General features: G+C 40.4%; 1 protein-coding gene across 1 annotated transcript; it reads left to right on the top strand.

Annotated features, from left to right (window-relative positions):
* On the top strand, positions 1-27,817 carry SIRPB2 (signal regulatory protein beta 2). The gene is made up of 5 exons (XM_021709706.1): positions 1-73; positions 23,951-24,301; positions 25,369-25,710; positions 26,231-26,296; positions 27,669-27,817. The coding sequence occupies exons 1-5, from the start codon at positions 1-3 to the stop codon at positions 27,815-27,817; spliced, it is 981 nt and encodes a 326-aa protein (XP_021565381.1).

The following is a 27,817-nucleotide window of genomic DNA, read 5'->3' as shown; positions in this document are numbered from 1 at the left end:
ATGCCCTCCTCTACATGCCTGACCCACTCCGCTCCCTGTTCCCTGCTGCTGACGCTGTACCTTGTCTTCTCAGGTGAGTGGGATCTGGGCAGAATGGGGTCCACCCCGGCTGGCCTTTGAGAGGGGCGTTAAGTTCTCTGGCATGCCTGGAGAAGCTTGACTCTACCAAGATGCATTGCAGAGGGAGGACACTGGAACTTTTCTGACCCTGGCAGAGAGAGGCAGACCCTGTGCCCCAAGAAGCAGCACAGTGAAGTAACTGAGCTCCCAGGCTCCAGGCTCCGGGTTCTGGCTTGAATGCTCGTGTGTCCATGTCAGATGTCATGGCTCTGTTAGGCCCAGTCTCCTCTTCAACAAAACAGAGGTATTCAGAGGACGTTTCTGTGGGGGTGCTGTGAGTGTTAAATAGAAACATAGTGAGGCTCAGCCCTGAGTCAGCTACTTAATTTGTGAGGCCCAGTGCAAAGCGAAAACGTAGGCCCCTTGTTCAGAAAGTTTTAAGCAACACTGCAAAGCGTTAAACCAAGCACAGGGTCCTTCTAAGCATGGTTCCTTGAACAGCTTTATAGATGGCACACCTGTGAGCCGGCCCTGACTCAGCTTAAGACAGGTGGGCTCAAACCTCTCCAATGACTGGATTAAGCAGCTTCTCTCTAAGCCTTAGTTTTTCCCATCTGTAAAAGGGGGCTAATAATAGGACCCACCTTGTGACTTTATTAGGAGGATTTAACAAGATAATACCTGGCATCATTTAAAGATTTGATAACTGTTGGCTATTATTAGTATTATCATACCCATGTCTCCCCTTACCCAGGGTCAGGCCAGTTTGGCCCCTGAGTGCCAGGAATCCTGGGCATAGCTCATTCTCTGAGTCTGGAGCCCACTGATCCACCAGATGGGATACTTGGCTCTCAATGGGCTCATCCGATCTTCTTCCCATCTGGGCTGCTGCCCAAGGCTCTGCTGAGATTCTCTCACCTTGGGTCCTCCAGGGCATTCCCACCCAGGGGGGATCTCAGTGGGACCCAGGTGTGGGGTCAGAACTGGATGCTCCCTTGCTTTTTGGCTATATGACTTGTGATACCACTTCACTCTCTATACTGGTTTCCTCCATTGTAATATGCGAATCCTAATTACTAGACCTCATTCCACATGTCCTTTTGAGCCTCTGCTATGTTTTAGACACCAGACTAGGAGACCAAAAATCTAAACTACCCAGAATCAAAAATATTCCAAGTGTTTTTTGAAAAATATTGATTTTTCCACCAGACTTCCAAAGGGAGCATCTCAACAGGGACCATGAAAGGCAGAGGATGAAGATAGTTGGGGAGGAATCCCAGAGCTGGGGTAAGGGGCTGGTCCAGCCCACAGACAAGGCAGAGGCACCTCCCAAAGCCCATGCCATAGCACCAAAGGAGACTCGAGAAGGGGAGAGGGAGGGGAGGGCTGGTGGACACCAGCCCAGTTCCAGGCTCCAGTTTCTTCCCTGGCGTTTCACGTCCCCAGACTCACCCCCAGTTGGGATAACACTTTCGGAGTCTTCCCTTCTTCCCACTGCCTCTTCTCCACGCCTCTCTCCCCCCCGTCACAGACTTCATCTGATAAATGTTTTAAATCTTTTTTAAAACAGCTTTATTGAGGTGTGATTGACACAATAAGCTGTACATGCGTAAAGTACACAGTTGGATGAGTTTTGTGGGTGTTGGATGCGGTTCACACTTGTGAAATCATCTCCAAAATCTACGTAATGAACATATCCAGCACCCGCAAAAGTTTCCTTGTGAGTCATTCTTTTCCACGCCTCCTTGTCTCCAGGCAACCATAGGGCTTTTCTTTCACTATGGGTTGCATTTTCTAGAACGTTATGTAACAAGGATCATACAGCAATGGTACTCCTTTTTGTCTGGCTTATTTTACTCGGCATAGTCATGTTGAGATTCATTCAAATCGTTGCACATGTCAGTGGTTCAGTTATTTTCATGCTGGTCTATATTATGAATAAACCATTTTCCATTCATCTGTTGACAGACGTTTGGGTTGTTTGTAGTTGGGGCTAATACAAATCAAGTGTCTGTGAGTATTCGTGTACTAGTCTTTGTGTGGACACATGCTTTCATTTCTCTTGGGGAAATGCCTAAGAATAAAATGACTGGATCATATGGTAGCAGTATGTTTAACTTTTTAAGACACTGCCAAACTGTTTTCCAAATCTGTTGAACCATTTTACATTCTCATCAACAATGTAAGAGGATGACAGTTCCTCCACATCCTTGTCAACACTTATTATGGTCAATCTTTTCAATTTTGGTCATTGTAACAGGTATATAGTCACTGTAGTTTTAATCTGCATTTCCCTAATGTGTAATAATACTGAACATCTTTCACGCTGTACATCCTTTTTGGTGAAGTCTCTGTTCAACTTCCATTATTTAAGTGTGTTTCTTATTATTGAATTTTGAGAGTTCTTTACATATTCCGGATACAAGCGTTCTATCATATATATGCTTTACAAAGGTTTTTCACAGCTCTGTAGGTTGTCTTATTCTTTTACAAATGTCTTTGAACAGCAGGAATTCTTAATTTTTACGAAGTCCAATTCATCAATTTGTCTTTTATGTACAATGATCTTGGTATTGTATTAAGAAATCTTCGCCTAATCCAAAGGTAAAAATATTTTTTTCCTATGTTTTTATCTAGAAGTTGAGGTTTTATATTTTATATTTAGTTCTATAACTCATTTTGAATTTTTATATGATTCAAGTTATGAACCAAAGTTCATTTGTTTGCACAAGTTTAATTGTTCCAATTGTTCTGGCACCATTGTAGAAAAACTTCTTTCTCCACTGAATTGTCTTTACACTGTTGTCAAAAATCAGTTGTCCATATATGTGTGGACTAGTTCTTTACCCTCTATTCAGTTTCCTTGATAAGTTTATCCATCTTTGTGCAAATATCACATTGTCTTGATTGTACAGTAAGTCTTAGAATCAGATAGTATTAGTTTTCCAGCTTCATTCTTTTTCAAATTGTTTGGCTCTTCTAAAAACTTTATATTTAGTTTGTTGATTTCTAGAGTGAAATCTGCTAGAGTTTGAATAGGAATTGCATTGAATCTATATATATATCAATTTGAGGAAAATTTTCATCTTATCGATATTGAGTCTTCCAACATGAACAATATGTGTCTCTCTATTTAGGTTTTTTTTTCCCTCTCTCAGCAATGTTTTCAGTTTACAGTTCCTTCACATTTTTTTGCTAAACATCTCCTATTATTGATAACATTTATTGTTGCAATTTTTACAATTTCCATTTGTTTGTTACAAGTATGTAGTAATACAAATAACTTTGTATAATGATTTTGTATCTTGCAACCTTACAAAACTCATTTATTAGGTCTAGTCGTTTTTTAAAGAGATTTCCATTGCAATTTTGATCATGTCTTCTGCAAGTAAAGGTATTTTCTTCTTTTCAAATTTGGATGCCATCAATTTCCTTGGATTATTGTATTGCACTGGTTAGAACCTCTACTACAATGCTGAATAGAAATTGTAAGAACTTACCAGGCACAGTGGCATGTGCCTGTAATCCCAGCACATTGGAGACCGAGGTGGGAGGATTACTTGAGGCCAGGAGTCTGAGACCAGCCTGGTAAACATAGTAAGACCCTATCTCTACAAAAAATTAGCCGTGCATGGTGGTACACGCCTGTAGGCCCAGCTACTCAGGAAGCTAAGACAGAAGGATCACCCGAGCCCAGAAGGTTGAGGCTGCAGTGAGCTGTGCTTGTGCCACTCTACTCCAGCCTAGGTGACAGAGTAAGACCCTGTCTCTAAAACAAAAACAAAATTGTAAAAGCAGACATCCTTGTCTCATTCCTTACCTTGAGGGAACACATTCGTGTTTTTATCACTACACCATGCATAGTATGTTTGCTGTAGGATTTTCACAGATGCCTTTATCAATTTGAAGAAGTTTCCTTCAATTGTTTGCTGAGAGTTGTTATTAAGAATGGATGTTGGATTTTGTCAACTGCTTTTTCTGCATCTATTGAGTGACCATATAGGGTTGTGTGTGTGTGTGTGTGTGTGTGTGTATGTATCTGCGTGTGTGACATTTATTGATTCTTGAAGGTTAAACCAACTTTACATTTCAGAGATAAACTCAACTTGAACATAATACTTTTTACTTATTATATAACTTTTTATATATCGCTGAATTTGGTTTACTAAAATTTTACTTAGAAATCTTCATCTATGTTCAAGAGGGATATTGGTTTTCTTTTCTCATGAGAACGTTGTCTGACTTTGGTTTCAGAATAACTCCAGATTCATAGAATAATTAGGAAAGTATGCCTTTCTTTTCAATTTACTGAAAATATTTGTATAAAATTGATGTTCTTTCTTTCATAAATGTATGGTAAAATTCATTAGTGAAACTATCTAGAATTGGAGTATTATTTCTGGGAAAGTTTTTAACAACCAATTAAAAATTTTAATAGACAACAGGGTTATCCAAGTTATCTATTTTTTCTTGTGGTAGTTTTGGTAGTTTGTGTTTTTCAAGAATTGTGTTCAAGTTACCTAAGTTATAAAAATGCATAGATTGAAGTTGTTCATAATATTCTCTTATTATCCCATTAATAAGTGTAAAGTCTGTAGTAGTATTACCAATCTCATTTGTGATTTTAGTCATTTAAATTATCTTTCTGTTTCTCACCCTCTCTTTCTCACTCTCTCACTTTCCTTTACCCCTGTTCAGTCTTGCTAGAGGTCTGCCAATTTTAGTGATCTTCTCAAAGATTTTCTTTTTCTCATTGATTTTTTTAAAACATATTTTTTATTTTAAAATTGTGGGGTACAGTTAAGGGTTAGGTATACAAATATGCATTGTGCAGGTACCCTTGTTGATGAGGTGTGCCCCCCGTCCCCAGACATATATTGACTACCGTTAATCCCACCTCCCTTCCCCTCCCTGCCCCCCCATAGTTTCCCACCACTGTCAATCCTTTTCTTATAGTATTACGATAGTTTTTCAAGGTCCACTTGTGAGTGAGAACATGTGATACTCAGATCTTTGTTTCTGTGACAGATCACTCAGTATTATAAACTCCAATTCCATCCAGGTTGCTCCAGTCAGAATGGCCATTATCAATAACTCAAAAAATAACAGGTGCTGGAGAGGATGTGGTGAAAAGGGAACACTTCTACACTGTTGGTAGGAGTGTAAATTAGTGCAGCCTCTGTGGAAATCAGTGGGCAATTCCTAAAAGCTCTAAAAATCGACCTTCCATATGACCCCGCAATCCCCCTACTAGGGAATATACCCTGAAGAACTCAAATCACTCTATAAAAAAGATACCTGCACACATATGTTTATCTCAGCATTGTTCACAATAGCAAGATCATGGAACCAACCATGCTGTCCATCAAAAGAGGACTGGATTTTTAAAAATGTGATACATATACACAATGGAATATTACACAGCCATAAAAAAGAATAAAATCATGAATTTCACAGCAACCTGCATAGAATTGGAGTTTGGGGGGGGAGTTGTTTGTTTGTTTGTTTTTGCTTTCTACTTTATTGATTTTCACTTTGATCTTGAAGATTTTCTTTCTTTTATTCACTTTGGGTTTAATTTGTTCTCTCTCTAGTATCTTGAAGAGAAAATAAGCTTATTCACTTAAATTCTTTATTCTTTCCTAATAGAGGCATTTAATACTATAATTTCCCTTGCTTTAGTGGCATGTCACCAATTTTAATATTATGTTTTCATTTTCTTTGAATTCAAAATACTTTCTAATTTTTCTTTGTTAATGATACATAATATTTGTATATATGGCACTTATGGCGTACATGTGATGTTTGGTCACATGGATAGAATATGTAATTGTCAGGCCAGGATACTTAGGATATCCATTACCTCCTATAGTTATCATTTATATGTATTGGGAACATTTTAAGTCCTCTCTTATAGTTATTTTGAAATATATAATACATTGTTGTTAACTTTAGTCATCCTATTCTGCTATCAAACACTAGGATCTTATTTCTTCTATCTAACCATATGTTTGCACCCATTGATCACTCTTTCATGCCTTCCCCCATACCCATCCTTCCCAGTCTCTGGTAAATATCATTCTACCCTCTACCTCCATGAGTTAAATTCTGTTAGTTTCCACATATGAGTAAGAACATGTGATATTTGTCTTTCTGTGTATGACTTATTTCACTTAACATAATGATCTCCAGTTCCATCCATGTTGCTGCTAATGACAAGATTTCATTCTTTTTATGGTTGCATAGTATTCCATTGTATATATATATATACCATTTTTAATTCATTCATCTATTGATATACACTTAGGTTGATTCTATATCTTGGCTCTTGCAGGTAGTGCTACAATAAACATGGAGGTACAGGTACCCCTCTGATATACTAATGTCCTTTTCTTTGGAAAAACACCCAGTAGTGGGATTGCCAAATGCCCAGTAGTATGACTGTTCTATCTTTAGTTTTTTGATAAATTCCCGTGCTGTTTTCCATGGTGGTTGTACTAATCCACAGTCCTACCAACAGTGTGTAAGTTTCCTTTACTTTGCATCTTCATCAGCATCTGATTTTTTTGTTTGTTTTGTTTTTGTCTTTTTGTTAATAGCCATTCTGACTGGAGTCAGATGATATCTTGTGGTGGTTTTGATTTGTATTTCCCTGATGCTGGGCATTTTTCATATACCCATATACCCATTTGCCATTTGTATGACTTCTTTTGTACTTTTTCCATTTTTAATGGAATTTTTTAAATAGATGAGTTGAGTTCCTTGTAATTTCTGAATATTAGTTCCTTGTTATATGAACAGTTTGCAAATATTTTCTACCATTTCAGCAGGTTGCCTCTTCACTCTGTTGATTTTGTTCTTTGTTGTCCAGAAGCTTTTTAGTTTAATATAGTCCCATTTGTCTATTTTTGCCTTTGCTGCCTGTGGTTTGAGGTCTTACCTATGAAATCTTTGCCTAACCAATGTCCTGGAGTGTTTCCTCTGTTTTCTTTTAGTAGTTTTATAGTATTGGGTCTTAACATTTAAGTCCTTAATTCATTTTGAGTTGATTTTTGTATATGGTAAGAAATAGGGGACTAGTTTTATTCTTCTGCATATGGCTATCCAATTTTCCCAGGACCATTTATTGAAGAGATTATCCTTTCCCCAGTATATGTGCTTGGTGCCTTTGTGAAAAATCACTTGGCTGTAAATATGTGGATTTATTTACATGTTTTTTATTCTGTTTCATTGGCCTATGTGTCTATTTTTATACTAATACCATGCTACTTTGGTTACTATAGCCTTGTAATATAATTTGAAGTCAGGTAATGTGATGTCTCCAGCTTTGTTCTTTTTGCTCAGGATTGCTTTGTCTATTAATTTCTCTATTATTTCTATGGCTCAGATGTTATTTAGAAGTGTGTTATTTAGTTGCCAAATATATGGGTTTTTTCTTTTTCCTAGACCTCTTTCTATTAGTGATTCTAATTTAATTCTACTGTGGCTTAAAAATATGCTTTTTGTGACTTGAATACTTTTACAATTATAAAGATTTTTTAAAATTTGGGTTGGTAGTGGTCTATAAATGTCAACTAGGTCAAGTTGATTGATAGTGTTTTTCAAGCCATTTTGTATTCTTTATGATTTTCTGACTACTTGTTCTATCAACTATTGAAAGAAGGGTATTGAAATCTCAGACTCTAACTGGTGGATTTGTTTATTTCTCCTTAAATTTAGATTGACTTTTGCTTCATGTATTTTAAAGTTCTGTTATTATGAGCAAAAATGTTTGGAATTTTTATGTCTTATTGATTAATTTACTCCTTTATATTATGAACTGACAGTCTTTATCCCTGAAGATATTCTTTACTCTGAAATCTACTTTATCTGATATTAATATAGCCATTCTAGCTTTCTTTTGATTTGTCTAAGCAAACTATATTTTCCCATTATTGTTTTTACTTATTTGTACTTTTATATTTAAAGTGCATTTCTTATAGGCAACATATACTTGGGTCTTACTCTGTATCAATCTGATGATCTCTAACTTAATTAGATATTTATACAACTTACATTTAAAATTATTATTGATATGAATAAGTATAAACCTATTACTTTCCTATTTTGGTGATTAAGTATTTTATTATGCTATTTCACCTCCTTTATTGGCTTATTAGCTACATGTATTTACTTTGTATTTTAATAGATGCTTTACAGTTTATAGTATACATCTTTAACTTATAACAGTCTACCTTTAAGTGATATCTTACCATTTTACATATAATATAAGAACCAACAGTTTGGTAGGATGCTACGGGGAGTCTGAATAGGGTAAGAGACCACCATTAGTCCATGTTCCTTCCATGGATTCATATAATCCTAGCCACAAGATAGCCCCTTTATCCTCATGGTTCCCAAGATTAGTATAAGGAGCTCCCTGGAAACAACACAAAGGCATTGCTCTGGAGAAAAGCTTATGCTAGGTTCCACAAAACCCCAAACCCTAAGCAGCTGCAGCATGGCACCATTTTGATAGCCCAGGTCACACTGAACAGTGTCCTGCTCTGCTATCAGGGACAAAGTGAGAGCCAGAGGCAGTTAGCCATTCTCCCCCTCCTCTAGCAGAGGGGTAGTCACACATTTTCATGTGCCCTGAGTACAAATTTCACCATCCACAGCTACCACTGCTGCAAAATATGGGCCAAGATGCAGGCAAAGCCTGCACTCCCCAGCTGCCTGCCAGTGGCTGCTCCCAGGAAAAGCAACCTTACTTTCCCCAGTAGCGGAGCCATAGTACAGCCGCTGCTGCTGCCACGCTCACCCAGACATTCCATAGTGGCCTGGGATCACCCTGTTCCTTCCTATCACAGCCAGCCTTAGCATGCACCACTGGGGGACCTGAGGGCACCTCCTGGCCTGGCTCTACACCCACCTGTAGGACCTGAACATACTGTGCAGGAGAATCACCCAGCCACTTCAACCACTGGGGGGGCACCTGAGTACTCCTCCCAGGGTCTGAGATTGAGCTCACTCAACCTCCAGCTACCACCACAGCTGGCACCCACCCACACGCACTACATGCAGGTGTGGGGACCAACCCACCCACCCCATTTCAGTCAGTGTGAATCACTTGGGTCCCAGAGGGTTGTCCCTCCATGGCTACTGCCATTGCTGACAGCATAACTGTGGCCCAGGGGCTTGAGAACAAGCCCACCCAGTCTACCAATGCCATTCCTAGCCCCCAAGCAAGCCAACCGGAGGCCCAAGAACTGGACTGCCTAGACCAGCTAACTTCAGTGTCAGAGCCCAAGGATAGGTACACTCAGTCCACCACTGTCACCTCTGACCCACCTCAGTCTCCAACAAAACTTCTCCATAGCCTCCAGTAACAACTATACTCAGAGCCATCAAGAAAACCATAAACACCACTGACACTATTTATAACAAAAGAAATCATAGGGACCGCACTACTGCATGCACCCAAAATCTAAGCCAAAGTGCTCTACCCATCCAATACCACAGATACATCTTCAGAAAAGACTACTTCCCTACTAAAGCAACTCAAAAATTGGGAAAAGCAACTATTATAGCAAACGCACAGATATCAATGTAAAGATGCAGGAAACATGAAAAGGCAAGGAAATATGCACCTTCAAAGGAACACAATAATTCTCCAGCAACAGATCCCAACCAAAAAGAAATTCACAAAATCCCAGAAAAAGAATTTAAAATATTGATACTAAAGAAACTCAGTGAGATACAAGAGAAATCTAAAAAACAATACAAATAAATCAGAAAAACAGTTCAGATAATAAATGAAAAATTACCAAAGATATAGCTGTCATAAAAGAGAACCAAATAGAAATTACCAAACTGAAGAATTCATTGTATGAAATACAAAATACATTCTAGAGCTTCAAGAAGGACTAAATCAAGCAGAAGAAAGAATCTCAGAACTTGAAACAGGTATTTTGAAATAACCCAGTCTGACAAAAATAAAGAAAAAAGAATGGGCAAAGCCTTCGTGACATGAGATACCATAAAGTGACCAAATATTTAAATTATTGATGTTCTAGATGGCAAGGAGAGAATGAAAGGGTTATAAAACCTATTTAACACAATATAAATGAAAATTTCCCAAGTCTAGCAAGCAATTTAGATATCCAGGTACAGGAGGCTCAAAGATCCCCCAAAGAGATACTATGTAAAAAGGTTCTCTCCATAGCACATTATAGTCAAACTGCTTAGAGTCAAAGTAAAGACAGAATTCTAAAGATAGCAATAGAAAAGCGTCTAGTCACCTATAAAGAAATTCTCATTGGAGTAACATTGGATTTCTTAGGAAAAACCTAAGGCCGGGAGATAATAGGATGATATATCAAAGTGCTGAAAGAAGGAAACTGCTGGCCAAGGATACTCAGCAAAATTATCCTTCATGAGTGAAGGAGAAATAAAGTCTTTTCCAGACAAGCAAAAGCTGAGGTCATTTATCATCAATAGATCAGCCTTACCAGAAATGCTCAAGGGTGTCCTAAACCTGAAAGTAAAAGGACAACATTTACCACCATGGAAACACGCAAAAGTATAAAACTCACTGGGGAAACAAACACACACATGAGAAAGAGAAAAGACTCAGATGGTACTACCACAACAATTCACCAAACCACAATGACTAACAATAAGAAGAAAAGAAAGAAAAAAGAATACACAAAACAGACAGAAAATGGTGAACAATATTACAGAAATCAAACCTCACACATCCATAATAACCTTGAATGTAAATGCATTAAACTTTCCACCTGAAAGATATAAACTGGGCCGGGCTCTGTGGCTCAGCCTGTAATCCCGCGCTTTGGGAGACCGAGGTGAGTGAATTGCCTGAGCCCGCAGGTTCCAGACTCGTCTGGGCAGCTTGGCGAGACCTCATCTCTACAATAAATCAAAAAATCAGCCAGGCGTGGTAGCACGCACCTGTAGTTCCGGCTACTTGGAAGGCTGAGGCGGAAGGATCGCCGGAGCCCAGCAAGTCGAGGCTGCGGTGGCCGGAAGTGGCCACTGCACTCCAGTCTGGGCGACAGAGTGAGACTCCAACTCAAAAAAAAAAAAAAAGATATAAACTGACTGAATGAATTTTAAAAACATGATCCAACCATATGCTGCCTACAAGAAATGCACTTAACCTGCAAAGATACATATAGACCTGAGTAAAGGGATGGAAAAAGATATTTCACACAAACAGAAATGAAAAGCAAGTAGAAATAGCTATATCTATATCAGATAAAACAAACTTTAAGTCAAAAACAGTTTTTCCAAAAAAAGACCAAGAAGGTTATTATATAATGATAAAGGTATCACCCCAATAATAGGATATAACAATTCAAAACATATATATGCACCCAATACAGAAGAACCTAGGTTCATAAAGCAAATATAACTAGATCTAAAGAGAGAGATAGACCAATATAATACTAATGGGAGCTTTCAATACCCCACTGTCAGCATTTGCACAAACCATCTAGACTAAAAAAATTAACAAAGAAGCATTGAATTTAACCTGAGCTTTAGACCAAATGGATCTAGTAGAGATTTACAGAACATTTTATCTAATAGCTACGGGACACACATTCTTCTCATCAGGACATTGAATGTACTCCAGAATAGGCCATATGTTAGGCTACAAAATGAGTCTCAACAAATTTTTAAAAACAGAAATTATATCAAGTATTTTCTCAGACCACAAAAGGTAAAACAAAAATCAATACCAAGAAGAATTTTGGAAACTATCCAAATTCATGAAAATTAAACACGTCCCTTAGAAAAGAGTAAGATGGAAACTTTTTTCAAGTATTGAAACAAGCTGGATGTAGTGGCCCATGCTTGTAATTCCACCTACTCAAGAAGTTGAGGCAGAAGAGTCACTTGAGGTTAGGAATTCAAAAACAGCCTGCACAATATAGTAAGATCCTATCTCCAAAAAACTTTTAAGAATAAAAAATTACCCTGATGTGGTGGAGCATGCCTGGTCCCAGTTACTTGGGAGGCTGAGATGAGAAGATCACTTGAACCCAGAGGTTTTAGGCTGCAGTGAGCTATAATCAAACCACTACTATCCAGCCTAGGAGACAGAGTGAGACTCCATCTCAAAAAAAGTTAAAGTTAAAAAAAATTGAAACAAATGAAAATGGAAATATAACATATCAAAACATGTGGGATACAGCAAAAACAGTACTAAGAGGAAAGTTTTATAGCAACAAATGCCTACATTGAAAAGTAGAAAGAGGCTGGGCACGGTGGCTCATGGCTATAATCCCAGTACTTTGGGAGGCCAAGGTGAGAGGATTGTCTGAGCCCACTGATTCAAGACCAGCCTGGGCAACTTGGTGAGAACTCATCTCTACAATAAATAAAAAAATCAGCCAGGCACGGTGGCATGTGCCTATAGTTCCAGCTACTTAGAAGGCTGAGGTGGAAAGATCACCTGAGCCCAGTAGGTCAAGGCTGTGGTGGTCATCAGCATGCCATTGCGCTCCAGCCTGGGTGACAGTGAGACTCCAACTCAAAAAAAAAATGTAGACAAATTTTAAATAAACATTCTGATGCTGTACCTCAACAAACTAGAAAAGTGATCCAAGGTGGCTAGTGTGGAGCAGCAGACCAGCTCCTCTCTTGCCGAGTGAGGCAGAGAGTAGGGACACAACCACCAATAGACAGAGACATCTTGAACAGGTTTGGATGGGTGAAGCACCCTACACCCAGCAAAGCTCTCTTTGAACACATAGAAACCAGAAAGCAATGGCAGATGCTGGAATCTGGGCACCCCATCCCCTTCCATACACCAGGCTCACACAGGAACTGAAGCCCTGCCCTGTGAACAAGAGGGGGTGAGTGATCCTAAAACACTTTGGGTCAGTACTCCCACTCCCCGCTGTGCATAAGTCATTTGTCCCATGCAAGAGGAGTCCTGGTTGGGGCACAGCAGCAGATGACAGTAGCCCAAGTGAAACAGGGAACAAACCCACATTCAGATGCTGCCAAGAGTACACATTCTGCAAGCAGAGATCAGCAATCGGCTCCCAGTCCAGGAAAGCTCACCTGCAGATTGAACTCAGCTGGCTTCCACTGCCAACAGCTGGCAGCCAACCCCCCCAGCCAGATCAGGAAGGATCACCTCCCAGCCCCACATGCCCACAGGGCAGATTCCCTCATGGCAGAGAATTTACTCTCTTTCAAGTGCTGAGCACAGACTTGAACAGGGAGGGAATAACACAAAAGACACTCTGCTTTTCCAGTGGGAAGGCTTTTGGGCTACAGACTGCAGACAGAAGATGAGGGGTCCTATGCCCCCACCCACTCTCCACAGAGTACTAGCCACAGGATCTGAAACCAACCCAACTGGACTAAGGACTAACTGTAGGAGAAAAAAATCTACATCAGAGACACCTGTCGCAAGGTAGAGCACAGAGCAAAAGTGAATCTCTCTCTCTCTCTCTCTCTCTCTCTCTCTCACTGAGAAATCTATATTGAACAACAGAAGGGCTCTAGAGGGTCATTGACTAGCTTCAGAGCAATAAAGCCAAAAGAAAAGATAGAGAGAGAAGAGATGCTTGTCACAAACAAGGAAGAATCAATGAAAAAATATAGCAATCCTCAGGGTCTTAAAGAGACAGCACCCAAAAAAGCAGCTATCAGAGTACAAACAATGGAAGTCCCCCAGAACAGCCTACCCCTGATGACAGCCACAAAAATTGGAGATTTGATGGCAAAAATGAATAAAGAGAACCACAGAAAACTAGAAGTGAGACTCATCAGAGTCATACAGAAAGTAAAAGTAGAGATGGCCAATTTCAGAAAGACCAATTCTGAAATAATGGAAATGAAGAACTTAATCCTGTAAATTAAAACATAGTAATAAGCATAGGGAGCAGGATCAATCAGCCAGAGGAAATAATCTCAGAACTTGAAGAATAAAATATGAAATTGACCCAGACCATCAAAAACATAATTAAAAGGCTCAAAAAGAAGGAGAAAAGCCTCCAAGAGATGTGAGACAATGTCAAGAAGCCAAACTATGCATGATTGGTATCTCTGAAGCAGAAAGGGAAATTGAGAATACCATGGAACAAGCATTCTGTGAGGTCAACCAAAATCTCCCCACATCTCACTTGAGGGGTTGACTATTCAAGCACAAGAGATTCAAGAACCCCACAAGGTATCACATGAGAAGACCATCCCAAAGACACATAGGAATCCATGTCTACAAAGTAAGTATGAAAGAAAAAAACCTAAAGGCAGCAAGAGAGAAAGGTCAGACTACCTACTGGGGAAGACCCATCAGAATTGCTCCAGACGTATCTGCAGAAACACTAAAAGCCAGAAGGGACTGTGGCCCAAATTTTAGTGTCCTTAAAAATAAGCAATTCCGTATATACAGAAGACCTTAAATCACACTACAAAAAAAGACACCGCACACATATGTTTATCACAGCACAATTTACAATAGCAAAAACATGGAACCAACTGTGCTGCCCATTAAAATTGAACTGGAGTAAAAAGAAATATGGTACATATACACAATGAAATATTATGCGGTCATTAAGAAGAACAAAATTATGGACTTCACAGCAGCTTGGATGAATTTAGAGTCTATTATACTTCGTGATTTTATCACAGAAACAAAGAACTGAATACCACATGTTCTCATTCATAAGTGGACCCTGAACATTTACCATAACACTATAAGAAAGGGATTGGCAGTAGCCAGAAACTGCCAGGGGAGAGGTGGGGGAGCACATAACATTAATAAGGGTACCTGATCCCAAACCAGGCAAAGTGGGGACCAAATGAAAGCCTAAACTTTACCTGTACAATAATCATTTATATACCTAATCCTGAATTGTACCTCACGCCTTTAAAATAAATTTTTTTTAAAGAGTAAAGAGTTAAGGTGGAAAGAAGCAACTTCAAAAATATAATAATAATAAGCAATTCCAGCCAAGAATTTACTACCCCACCAAGCTAAGCTTCATCAGTGATGGAGAATTAAAATCCTTCCTAAACATCCAATTCCTAAGAGAATATGGCATCTCTAGAACAGCCCTTTTGGAGACATTTAAGAAGGTGTTGAACACAGGGGTGGAAAAAGGTACAGTCAAGCACAGAGTTAATAGAGTATACAGAGCACTCACAAAAATGAAAATAGACACACATATAAATACAAAAGGAAGGAAAGCAACCCTCTGAGAGTCCTATGACAGGGATAAACTTTCACATTTCAATAATTAATTTGAACATGAATGGACCAAATGTGCCACTGAAGAGGTATAGAGTGGCAAACTGGATAAAAAAGCTTGACCCAACAGTCTTCTGCCTCCAGGAAACTCATTTCACTGCCAAGGACACTCACAGGCTCAAAGTTAAAGGCTGGAAGATAATCTTTCAGGCAAATGGAAAACAGAAGACAGCAGGAGTAGCTATTCTGATATCAGAAAAAGAAGACTTCAAACCATCAAAAGTTAAAAAAGAAACGGAAGGACACTACATAATGGTAAAGGCTCAGTCCACCAGCAAGAAATATACATCTTAAACATATATGCACCCAACACAGGAGCAGGGTTTATAAAACAACTACTAAGTAAACTAAGATAGGACATTGACACACATAATCATACTTGGAGACCTAATTACCCCACTAACATCCCTAGACAGATCATCGAGGCAAAAAGTCAATAAGGAGGTCTGGAACCTTAACTCAATGCTTGATCAAATGGGTTTAATAGACATCTACAGAACACATCACCCAACATCTACAGAGTGTACATTCTACTCATCAGCATGTGGAACATACTCCAAGATCAATCACATTCTCAGACAAAAATCAAGGATGAACAAATTTCAAAAGATCAAAGTCATACCATGCATCTTCTCATATCACAGTGGAATAAAAATAAATATTACCACCAGCAAGATTCCCCCTAAAACACACAAAGATATGGACGATAAAACAACATGCTGCTGAACATCTTCTGGGTCAACACAGAAATCAAGACAGAAATAAAAAGACCCTGGAAACAAACAAAAACAAAGACACATCTTATCAGAATCTCTGGGATGCTATGAAAGCAGTGTAAGAGAAAAATTCATGGCATTGCACACACACATCAAGAAAATAGAATGATCACAAGTAAACAGCCTAATGCCACACCTAAGGGAACTGGAAAGACAAGATTATCTAAATCCTAATTTCAGTAGAAAAATTCATATAACTAAGATAAAGTCACAATTACAGGATATAGAAGAAAAAAATATCATAGAAAGGATCAACAAGACAAAAAAAATGTTTCTTTGAAAGGATAAATAAAATTGACAGACTTCTGGCCAGATTGACTTTAAAAAAGAGAGAGAAAGTCCAAATAAATACAATTAGATATAAAAAAGGTGAAATAACAACTGACCCTAAAGAAATTAAAAAGATTCCTTAACAAAAGAAACAAAACAGGAGGTATCACACTTCCAGACTTCAAACTCTACTATAACGCTAGCTACAATAAACAAAACAGCCTGGTATTGGTACCAGAACAGGCATATAGACCAATGGAACAGGATAGAGATTCCAGAAGCAAAACCTCAATTCCTCAACCAACTCAACTTTGACAAAGCCTCCACCAACACCAGTAAGGAGAGGAGAACCTATTCAGTAAATGGTGCTGGGGAAACTAGCTGACTACATGCAGCAGACTGAAACAAGATCCCTACCTATCACTATACACAAAAATCAACTCTAAATGGATAAAATACCTAAATGTAAAACCTCAAACTATAAGAATCTTAGAAGAAAATGTAGGCAACACCCTTACAGAAATTGGAATAGGCAATCAAGTCCTAATCAGCTCTCCAAAAGTAAATGCCATAAAAGATAAGATAGACAAGTGGGACTTCATTAAACTGACAAGCTTCTGCAAAGCAAAAGAAACCATCAAGAGAGTGGGGAGACAGCCCACAGAATGGGAAAAAATACTTGCCAACTATATATATGACAAAGGCCTAGCATCTAGGATTTACAAGGAACTCAAACATGCCGAAAGGAAAAAAAACAGACAACCCTAATTTAAAAATTAGCAAAAGATATGAATAGGCACTTCTCAGAAGAAGACATACCAGCAGCCAACAGGTACCTGGAAAAGTGCTCAGCCTCACTAATCATCAAAGAAATGCAAATTAAAACCACATTGAGATACCACTTAACTCCAGTCAGGATGGCCATCATCAATAACTCAAAAAACAACAGATGTTGGAGAAGATGTGGGGAAAAGGAAACACTTTTACATTGTTGGTGAGAATGTAAACTAGTACAACCTCTGTGGAAAACAGTGTGGTGATTTCTACAAAATCTGAAAATCAGCCTTTCAGATGACCTAGCAATTCCCCTTCTGGGAATATACCCAGAGGAACTCAAATCACTCTATAATAAAGATACCTGCATACATATGTTTACTGCAGCATTATTCACAATAGCTAAAACATGGAACCAACCATGCTGCCCATCAAAAGTTGACTGGATAAAGAAAATATGGTACATTTACACAATGGAAAATTATGCAGCTATAAAGAAAAACAAAATTATGAACTTTGCAGCAACCTGGATGCAATTAGAGTCTATAATACTCAGTGATTTATCACAGAAACAAAGATCTGAGTACCACATGTACTCACACATAAGTGGACCTTGAACATTTATCAGAATACCATAAGAAAGGCATTGGCAGTAGTGGGACACTGCCAGGGGATGGGGGACATAACATCAATAAGTGTACCCACACTTTACCTGTATGATGACCACGTATGTACCTAACTCTCATTTGTAACCTACATTTTAAAAATAAAATAATTTAAAAAGAAATTTAAAAGATTATCAGAGATTACTATGAATACCTGCATGCAAATGAGCTAGAAAATCTGAAGGAAATGGAGGACTTTCTGACATTACATAACATTTCAAGGTTGAAACAAGAAGAAACTGAAACTCTAAGCAGAGTAATAACAATCCAGGAAATCAACTCAGAAACCTTCCTACCAAAAAATGTCCTGGATGGCTTCCCAGCTGAATTCTACAATATATACAACAGGAGATGGTACCAATATTATTGAAAGTATTCCAAGCAATTGAGAATGATGGAATTCTCCCCAACTCATTTTATGAAGCTAACATCATGCTGATACCCAAACCTGGCAAAGACTTAACAAGCAAAGAGGATTACAGGCCAATCTCCTTGATGAACACAGACACAAAAATTCTCAACAAGATTCTAGCAAATAAGATCCAATAACACATCTCAAGTATCATTCACCATGACCAAGTGGGCTTCATTTCCTGGATGCAGTACTGGTTTAACATTTGCAAGACCATAAATGTAATTCAGCACATTAATAAATGTAAAACCAAGAACTGCATGATTTTATCATTAGATGCAGAGAAAGCATTTCACAAAATCTATCGTCCATTCTTGATTTTAAAAAAAACAAGCAAAAAACTTGAGCACCTAGGTATCAAAGGAACATTCCTCAAAACAGTAAGAGCCATCTATGATAAACCTGCAGCCAACATTTTGCTAAATGGGCAGAAGCTGGAAGCATTCCCGCTAAGAATGGGAACAAGACAAGGATGCCTACTCTCAACCCTCATGTTCAATATAGTCCTAGCCAGGGCAATCAGGCAAGAAAAGGAAATCAGGGGTATCCAAATAGGAAAAGAGGAAGTTAATCTATCCTTCCTTGTAGACAACATGATTCTATACCTAGAAAACCCTAGAGAAAACCCTGTAGAATCATGTTGTCTACCAAGAAGCCTCCTCTCACTGATAAGTAACTTTAGTGAAGACTCAGGTTACAAAATCAATGTGCAAAAGACAGAAATGTGCATTTCTATACACCAGCAACAAGCAGGTAAAAAAATAAATGAATAAAAAACACAATGTCATTCACAATGGCCACCTAACTAGAGAAGTGAAAGACCTTCATAATGAGAAATACAAAATGCTGCTCAAAGAAATCAAGTATGACACAAACAAATGGAAACTTCAATATTGTTAAGATGTGCATCCTACATGACAATCTACAGATTCAATGCAAAACCCATCAAATTACCAACATCAGTTTTTACAGACCAGGAAACAACAATCCAGAAATTCAGATGGAAACAAAAAAGAGCATGAACAGCCAAAGCAATCCTCAGCAACAGGAACAAAGTGGGAGGTATCACACTTACAGACTTTAAACTTTTTTCCAAGCCTACAGTACCAAGATGGCATGGTATTTGTACAGAAATAGGCATACAGACCAATGGAAAAGGGCAGAGATTCCAGAAATAAAAACAGTTTCTCAACCCATTCATCTTTGATAAAGCCACCAATAACAATCATTGGAAAAAGGAGACCATATTTAGCAAATGGTGCTGGGAAAACTGGCTAACCAAAAGCAGAAGAATGAAACTGAATCCCTACCCATATACAAAAAAGAACTCAAAATGGATCAAAGTCTAAATGTAAAACCTCAAATAATAAGAATCCTAGAAGAAAACATAGTAAACACCCTTATGCACATCAGAGTAGGCAACAAATTCTTGACCAAGTCACCCAAAGCGAATGCCATAAAAGCTAAGATAGACAAGTGGCACCTCATCAAACTGAAAAGTTTTTGTACAACAAAAAAAACCATCAAGAGAGTAAAGAGACAACCCACAGAATGGGGGGAAATGTTTGCAAATTATGCATCTGACAGAGGCCTGACATCTAGTATCTATAAGGAACTCAAAAAAGTGAAAGAAAAAACAGCGCCTTTAAAAGGTGGGCAAAGGACATGAACAGACACTTATCAAAAGATGACATACAAGCCAACAGAAACATGAAAAAAATATTAAACCTCACTAATAATCAGAAAAATGCAAATCAAGACTACAATGAGGTACCACCTAACTCTAGTAAGGACAACTATCATAAATAAGTCAAAAAAACCCAACAGGGGCTGGCACAGTTGTGGAGAAAAGAGAACACTTCTGTACTGTTGATAGAAATGCAAACTAGTTCAAACTCAGTGGAAAACAATGTGATGATTCCTAAAAGAACTAAAAATTGATCTTCCATATAATCCAGCAATCCTTCTCCTGGGAATATACCGAGAGGAACATAAATTGCTCTACCAAAAACACACTTGCACACGCATGTTTGCTGCTGCACTATTCACAATAGCAAAAACATGGAACCAACTCCGCTGCCCATCAAAAATGAACTGGATACAGAAAATGTGGTACATATACATGATGGAGTATTATGCTATGCAGCCATGAAGAACAAAATCATGGACTTAGCAGTAACTTGGATGGAGTTGGAGACCATCACACTAAGTGAATTATCACAGAAACAAAGAACTTAATACCGCAAGTTCTCTCTCATAAGTTCAGTGGGCCCTGAACACTAGTCACATGAGCACAAGGGTGGGATCAGCAGTCACTGGGCACTACTAGGGGAGGAAGGGAAGGAGGGAGGGAGGAGGGTTGGGGGCACAAGACAACACAAACGATACCTGATCCACTGCTGGGAGAGTGAGAGTTAGTTAGAAGCCCAAATTTCACCAACTTGCAGCCTACTTATGTAGGTATATAGTAAATCCTTGCTTGTACCCCACTACACTATAATTTTTCAAAATTGAGTTTAAAAAAAGAACAAACCAAGCCCAAAATTAGCAGAAGGAAAGAAATAATAAAGATCAAAGCAGAACTAAACCAAATAGACACTTTTAAAAAATACAAAGATCAACAAAATGAAAAGCTGGCAACTCAAAAAGATAAACAAAATTCATTAACCACTAGCTAAACTCATCAAGAAGAGAGAAGACCCAGGTAAATAAAATCAGAAATGAAAAAAAGACATGTTGCAAGTGATACCATAGTAATTGCAAAAGAAGACCATCAGAGGCTATTACAAACAAACTGAGAAAACCTGGAGGAAATAGATAACTTCCTGAAAATATACATCCTACCGAGATTGAGTGAGTAAGAAACAGAAAACCTGAACAGATTGATACTTCAAGTAGTGAGATTGAATCAGTAATAAAAAGTCTCCTAACCAAGAAAAGTCCAGGACCAGATGGATTCACTGCCGAATTCTACCAAATGTATAAAGAAAACTAATACAAGTGCTCCTCAAACTGTTCCAAAAAATTGAAGAGGATGAAATTCTACCTAACTCACTCTACGAGGCTAGCATTACCCTGATACCAAAACCATACAAGAACACAACAACAAAAAAGAAAACTACAGGCCAATATCCCTGAAGAATATAGATGCAAAAATCCTCAACAAAATACCAGTAAACTCAGTCCAATAGCACATCATAAAGAGAATACACCTGATCAAGTGGAATTTATACCAGGGGATGTTTCAACACATATACAAATTAATAAATATGATACATTTTCTATTTTTTTCTTTGTTGCTTATGCTTTTGAGGGCTTAGCCATGAAATCATTGCCTAGACCAATGTCCTGAGGAGTTTTTTTAATGTTTTCTTCCAGTAATTTTATATTTTCAGGTCCTACATTTAAGTCTTTAATCCATCTTGAGTTGATTTTTGTATATGGTAAGTGACGGGTTCCACTTTCATACTTCTGCATAATGACCATACTACCCAAAGTAATCTACAGATTTAATGCGATTCCTATCAAAATACCAATGTCATTTTTCAAAGAAATAGGAAAAAAAATCCTAAAACTTGTGTGGAACAAAAAAGAGCCAGAATAATCAAAGCATTCCTGAGCAAAAAGAATAAAGCTGTCACGCTACCTAATTTCAAAATATATGAGGTCCACAGTATCCAGAACAGCATGGCATCAGTATAAAAATATACACATTGACAAATGGAACAGAATAGAGAACCCAGAAATAAATCCACATATTTACAGCCAACAGATCTTCAACAAAACTGTCAAAAACATACACTGGGGAAAGAATACGCTCTTCAGTAAATGATGCTGGGAAAACCGGGTAACCATATGCAGAGGTATGAAACTGGACCTGTAGCTGGAGAAAGGACAAATAGAAAGGATTAACGATAACAGATCTGACTGACTCAGGTCATTTTGCGGGGTGGATGTTGCTGAATTTCTTGGACTAAGGAACTCAAGGACAAAAGGAATTCCTAGGGTTGAACTTGGAGTATCACTGGTCGCAACTGTGAGGCAATTCTTCTTGATGGTCAATGCCCAGCTGAAGACAGGCAGAGAAAATATTCAGAATTCCATCCTTTTTCCTATATTCTCTTAAAAGGGAATGTTTGCTTTACCTCCTTGCTCCTTCTGCCTCACAGTGAAGAAACATCATGATATACTACAAACTAATATTTTGTAGTAAGACCCAGCTACCCATGAGGCCCAATGGGACACAGACGTAAAGAACACTCAGGGCACAAAGCTCATGATGTGGAGTTGGGCAGAATCTTAACTCACCTGATATTAATTCAAATCTTGGCCATGATGCCTATGCAATGCATGGTTCAGCTCATGTTTCTTCACCTCTCTGAGCATCTCATCTTTCTCATCTCAAAAATGGAGACAATAATGATAGTATCTACCTCATGGAGTTCTTGGGAGGAGAAAATGTGATGGTGTTTCTTTTTTTTAAATCATATTTTTTATTTTAAAATTGCGGGGTACAGTTAAGGGTTAGGTATACAAATATGCATCATTCAGGCACCCTTGTGGATAAGCGGTGTCTCCCCGTCCCCAGACAGATTTTGACTACCGTTAATCCCACCATGATGGTGTTTCTAATGCAGGCATCAAAGAACTTCTGTGAGAGGCCTTGGCCCTCTTCCTCTGAACCCCCTCCGAGGTCCAACTCAACAGTTCAATCTACCCTTAAAATAGATCACTTCACAACACATTAAGAAGAACTACAGTTTGTCAAACAATTCACAGGAGGTAGGGAGAGTATTTACACTGAACACCACAACACACAAACCTACATCTCTGAGAGTAAAAGAGCCAGGGTTTCTGAAACAGATTGTGAAGGTTTGAATCAAGCATCTAGCACATTCTTACTGGGTGATATGTTAGTCTGCTAGAGCTGCCCTAAGTACCACAGACTGGGTGGCTTAAACACTGTAAGTGTATTTTCTCACAATTCTGGAGGCTAGATGTCCTAGATCAAGATGTCAGCAGGGTTGGTTCCTCCTGAGGCCTCTCTTCTTGACTTGTAGATGGCTGCCTTCTCCCTGAGTCTTCACACGGTCTTCCCTCTGTGCATGTCTGTGTCCACACTTCTTCTTCTTCTTCTCCCTCTCCCTCTCCTTCTTTTTTAGAAAGCAGGATTTATTGAGAGGACAGAAAAGTTCCCACAGTGGGAGGGGACCCGAAGAGGCTGCCCCACATTCCTTCTTCTTATGAGTCATATTGTTTTAGGTCCCACCCTAATGACCTCATTTTAACTTAATTACCTCTTTAAAGACCCTGTCTCCAAATACAGTCCCATTCTAAGGTACTGGGGGTTTGAACTGCAACATGTATATTTGGGGGACACAATTCAACCCCTAACAGATGATCCCGAGAAGTTACTAACATTTCTGGGCCCCCAGTCTCCTCTGTCATAAAATGAGAATGATGCTGTTTCCCTCCTAGGAGTGCTGTGAAGAATAAATGGTGAGTGCTGAAGTGTCATCTATTACTTGTAGGTTTTCCACTTCCATCTGTTCTCTCTCTGCAGACAGACACCCCAACTCTTCTGCCCCTTGCCTCTCTAACTGCACCCCTCCCTTGTCCCGAGCCATCGTTCTTGCCTAGACGTTAAATGATTTGATTGTTTTAAGCTTGCCTTTTAGAGCTCCAAGTCCTGCCAGTCCCATGCAAGACCTTTCTGTTGCAGGAGTCTCCGAGCAGAGCGACGGGAATGGGTGGCAATTGCTACAGCCTGAGGGCCCCCTACTGGTGGCCGAAGGTGAGACGCTCCTACTGAGGTGTACGGTGGTCCGCTCCTGCCTTGATGACATGATTAAATGGGTCAAGAGGAGCACTCAGGGCCAGCAAGAAATGTATAACTTCAAGCACGGCTTCTTCCCTGGGGTGACGCCCATGACCCAATGGGCATCAGAGCCACTGAACTGCGATTATTCCATCTATATCCACAATGTCACCAGGGAGCATGCTGGAACCTACCACTGTTTGAGTGAGCACTCGGAGGAGTCACCGGATGAAGGCACCGCAGTGCTTGTGAAGGGTGAGTCTCAGGCCCCGCAAGTTACACAGTCACTCTGGTCTGTCTCCCCGAAGTCACCTGTATCCACCATCCCTCTGTGTCACACAAAATCTCAGTGGCACAGGACACTCTGTATTTCTATCTCACGCACTCATTTATGTGAGACAGGGGTGGGTCCACTCCTTGTGTTTCGTGCTGGGGCCTGGGCCAGAGAGGTAGCAGCCACATGGGGCATGTTTTTCTCAGGGAGATGGCAGGAGCACAGAGGGTCAGTCCAACTCCCCAAGCACGTTTCAAGCCTCTACTCACATCATGTCTGCTAACAGCCCTGGCTAAAACAAGTCACTTGGCTCAGCTCCAAGTCGAGGACAAGGATGTGCCCTCTTCCACCATGAGGCCACAGTAAGAGTGTGGATGTCCCAAATTACGAGAGTAGAGTCAAGGCCTGGGGCTGGTAAGGTAATCAACCCCAGTAACCAGTCATGGCATCTGTAAATCCATCAGTGGTGTCCTGGATACCCAAATCCTGTGCCTGTCAGTCAAGAGCACTGTTGTTCACAATCAGTCATTGTGGCTCTAGACACCGCAAGTGCTGAACTTGTAAAATGGTCAACAGAATTCTTACTTCAAGGGTCATTCGGGTGATTAAATCAAATGGATTCTTGTGAAACCACCCTGTAATTGGTGACAGGGAGAGTATGAGGGGGAGTCCTTTTACCTTGGTGCCAGCATTTCAGAAAGGCTTTGCTGGCTCCTTCCAAGCTGTGATGGTGCCATCTCTGTAGTCCTGTGGTCCTCTGGGTTTCCAGCCTCTGGATTATTTTTTCTACCATCTCCACCAGAAGACTGAGGGTGGTTTCAGGGCAGGGCACGTGTGTATCTTGTTGAGATTCACTTCGTCCTAGCCTTGGGACCTGGTTGGTACTCTGAGTCTCCTTACTGAATGAATCAACTAGTGAGGAAGGAAAGAAAGTGGGAGGGATTGGCTAGTGAAGAAATCAGGGAAGGGTGTTGGAGGATGAGGGAGGAAATTAATGAATGATAGAAGAAGAGAGGGAACACAGTGAGGACCCTTTCTTTGGCTTCAGGTGCTGAGGACCCCGAACCAGACCTCTGGATCATCCAGCCACAGGAGTTGGTCTTGGTGACCACTGGAGACACTGTCTTCCTGAACTGCACAGTACTCGGAGATGGTCCCCCTGGGCCCATTCGGTGGTTCCGGGGGTCTGGTCTGAGCAGGCAGGCCATTTACAACTTTGGAGGCATCTCCCAACCCAATGTGACAGCAGTGCAGGCCTCCAACAACGACTTCAGCATTCTTCTAAGGGGTGTCTCCATTGAGGATGCTGGGACCTATTACTGTGTGAAGTTTCACAGGAAACTCAACAGGCAGTACCTGTCCGGACAGGGCACCGCGCTGAGAGTGAAAGGTGAGACAGGTTGTCTAGAGGTGCTGGTGGAGAGGACCTTTATACCATGCCCCAAATAAGCTAGCTCTTCTCAGCCTCCATGTCTTTACATAAACTGTTCCCTCTACCTGGAATCCGTTCACCTTTTCTCTGAGAACTCCTACTCATCCTTCAAGGTTCAACACAAATGACTCCTCTGTAGAACTTTCTCCTCCTCCCAGGCAGAGTTAGTATCTCCCTATTCTGGACTTCACAGAACTTTGTATAGACCATTAATAATTCAACAAGCATCTGTTGCATGTCTGTTGAGTGTCCTGTAGTACTGTACTAGGTGCTGGAGACACCGTAATGAACCAGACATCCATATCCAGGGATGTTCTAGCAGAAAATCTAATTTCATCCTTCACAGATGCATGGTTTGACTTCCAGCCCCCACCCAGGTAGAAACTGGCAGACTCGTCTCAGTGACTCAGTACAGGGGCTCAGGAGGTGGCAGGAGAGAAAGGTGAGGGGAGTGTGAGAAAGTCTCTCTCCCTTGCAGCAAAACCTACCTCTCCTCAGGAGGCAGAATTCACCAGTGAAAACACAGCTGGGATACCTCCAACAGGTGAGTGTACCTGCCCTCAGTGGAGTTCATGAGTCTCCCACAGACAAGGAGTGGGAGGAACATGGATGGCTTGGTCATGGGAAGGAAGCGGTCCCAGGCTTCTGGGGCTCATCTGCCACCAAAAATGTTCCCAGGACCCCATCTCAACTAAAGAAATGGAAACTCAGAGAGCCGTGTTATAAGAGCTCAATCACAAAATGGCTTCCTAACAGCCAGAGCCAGCTAACTGTTCAGTGGGAAGTTTTGCCTGAGAGGTAGTGAGCTCCCCATGATTCAGAGTTCAGGGCCATATGGAGAGACATGCATGGCAGCCCTGCAGAACATGGCCCTGTGACCAGGCCTCCTGGGGGGATCCCTTTCCAGCAGTGTGATCATGGGCGGGTTGCCTCACTCCTTGAGTGTCTGGTATCTGACTAGAGGGGAGAGGGATAGGAATCAGAGAGCCTCCCTCATGTGGTTGCATGTGGATCTGTGAGGTCATATGGGCCAGGTGTCTAGAATTGTGCCTGACACATCACCTGTTAACCCTGGGGGCTCCATGACTGGCAGCAGCTTGTGGCAGAGGTGGTCAGATTAGCTTTCCTGATGCTCAGCCCTGTTCCTGCCATTCATGGGAGCTAGAACACCTAGGTTCCATCACTTCTTGACATGTGTGGCCTGAGGAAATCACTTCTCCACTCAAAGTCTGTCTGCTCATCTATAAAAACTGAATCACAGCCAGACACAGTGGCTTACATCTGTAATCCCAGCACTTTGGGAGGTGGAGGTGAGAGGACTGCCTGAGCCCAGGAGTTCCAGACCAGCCTGGGCAACTTGGCAAGATCTCATCTCTACAATAAACAAAAAAATTAGTCAGGTGCAGTGGCATGCATCTGTGGTTCCAACTACTTGGAAGGCTGAGGCAGAAAGGTCGCCTAAGCTCAGCAGGTCGAGGTTGCAATGGCCAATGTGCCACTGCACTCAAGCCTGGGTGACAAAGTGCGACTCTGACTCAAAAAAAAAAACAAAACAAAACTGGATCATTGTCCTACCGTGTAGGTTTCCTTGGAGGATTATATTAGGCACTTGGAAAGATTGGCTCAGGGTCTGAGGCAGGTGAGCTGAGTAGCTGATAAATGAAAGCAATTTCCTATTGTTTCCAGAGATTAGGTGTGCTGGTGGCATGATTACAGGTCCAAGTAGGTACTGGGCAAGGTTTCTTTGGACCCAGGATAGAGGAGGGGTGCTCCTTGACTTCCTCTTCCAATGTAGAAAGAATGTAGCTCAGAGGTTACAGTGGCTAGATGTGACCTTTCTCACGGGCAGCACTGCAGTGTGGACTATAGGGTACTCACCTGGGGGTCTTCTCTGAGCTCTCTGCTGTGTCCCCCAGGCCTCCTGTCTGTGCTCACACCTGTGGTCCTGGGGCTGAAGGCAGTGACCTTGGCTGCACTCCTACTGGTCCTGGCTGCCTGCTGGAGAAGCTCTGGGCAAGAAGACTTCAAGACCCCAGGCTCAGCATGGGACAAGGGTCAAGAGTAA

The sequence above is a fragment of the Carlito syrichta genome, unplaced genomic scaffold (assembly GCF_000164805.1).
Source record: "Carlito syrichta isolate Samal-C Ts95f unplaced genomic scaffold, Tarsius_syrichta-2.0.1 Scaffold274096, whole genome shotgun sequence".
Taxonomy (NCBI): domain Eukaryota; kingdom Metazoa; phylum Chordata; class Mammalia; order Primates; family Tarsiidae; genus Carlito; species Carlito syrichta.
Note: the sequence above shows the minus strand (reverse complement) of the source record. Positions and strands in the feature narration are given on the sequence as shown.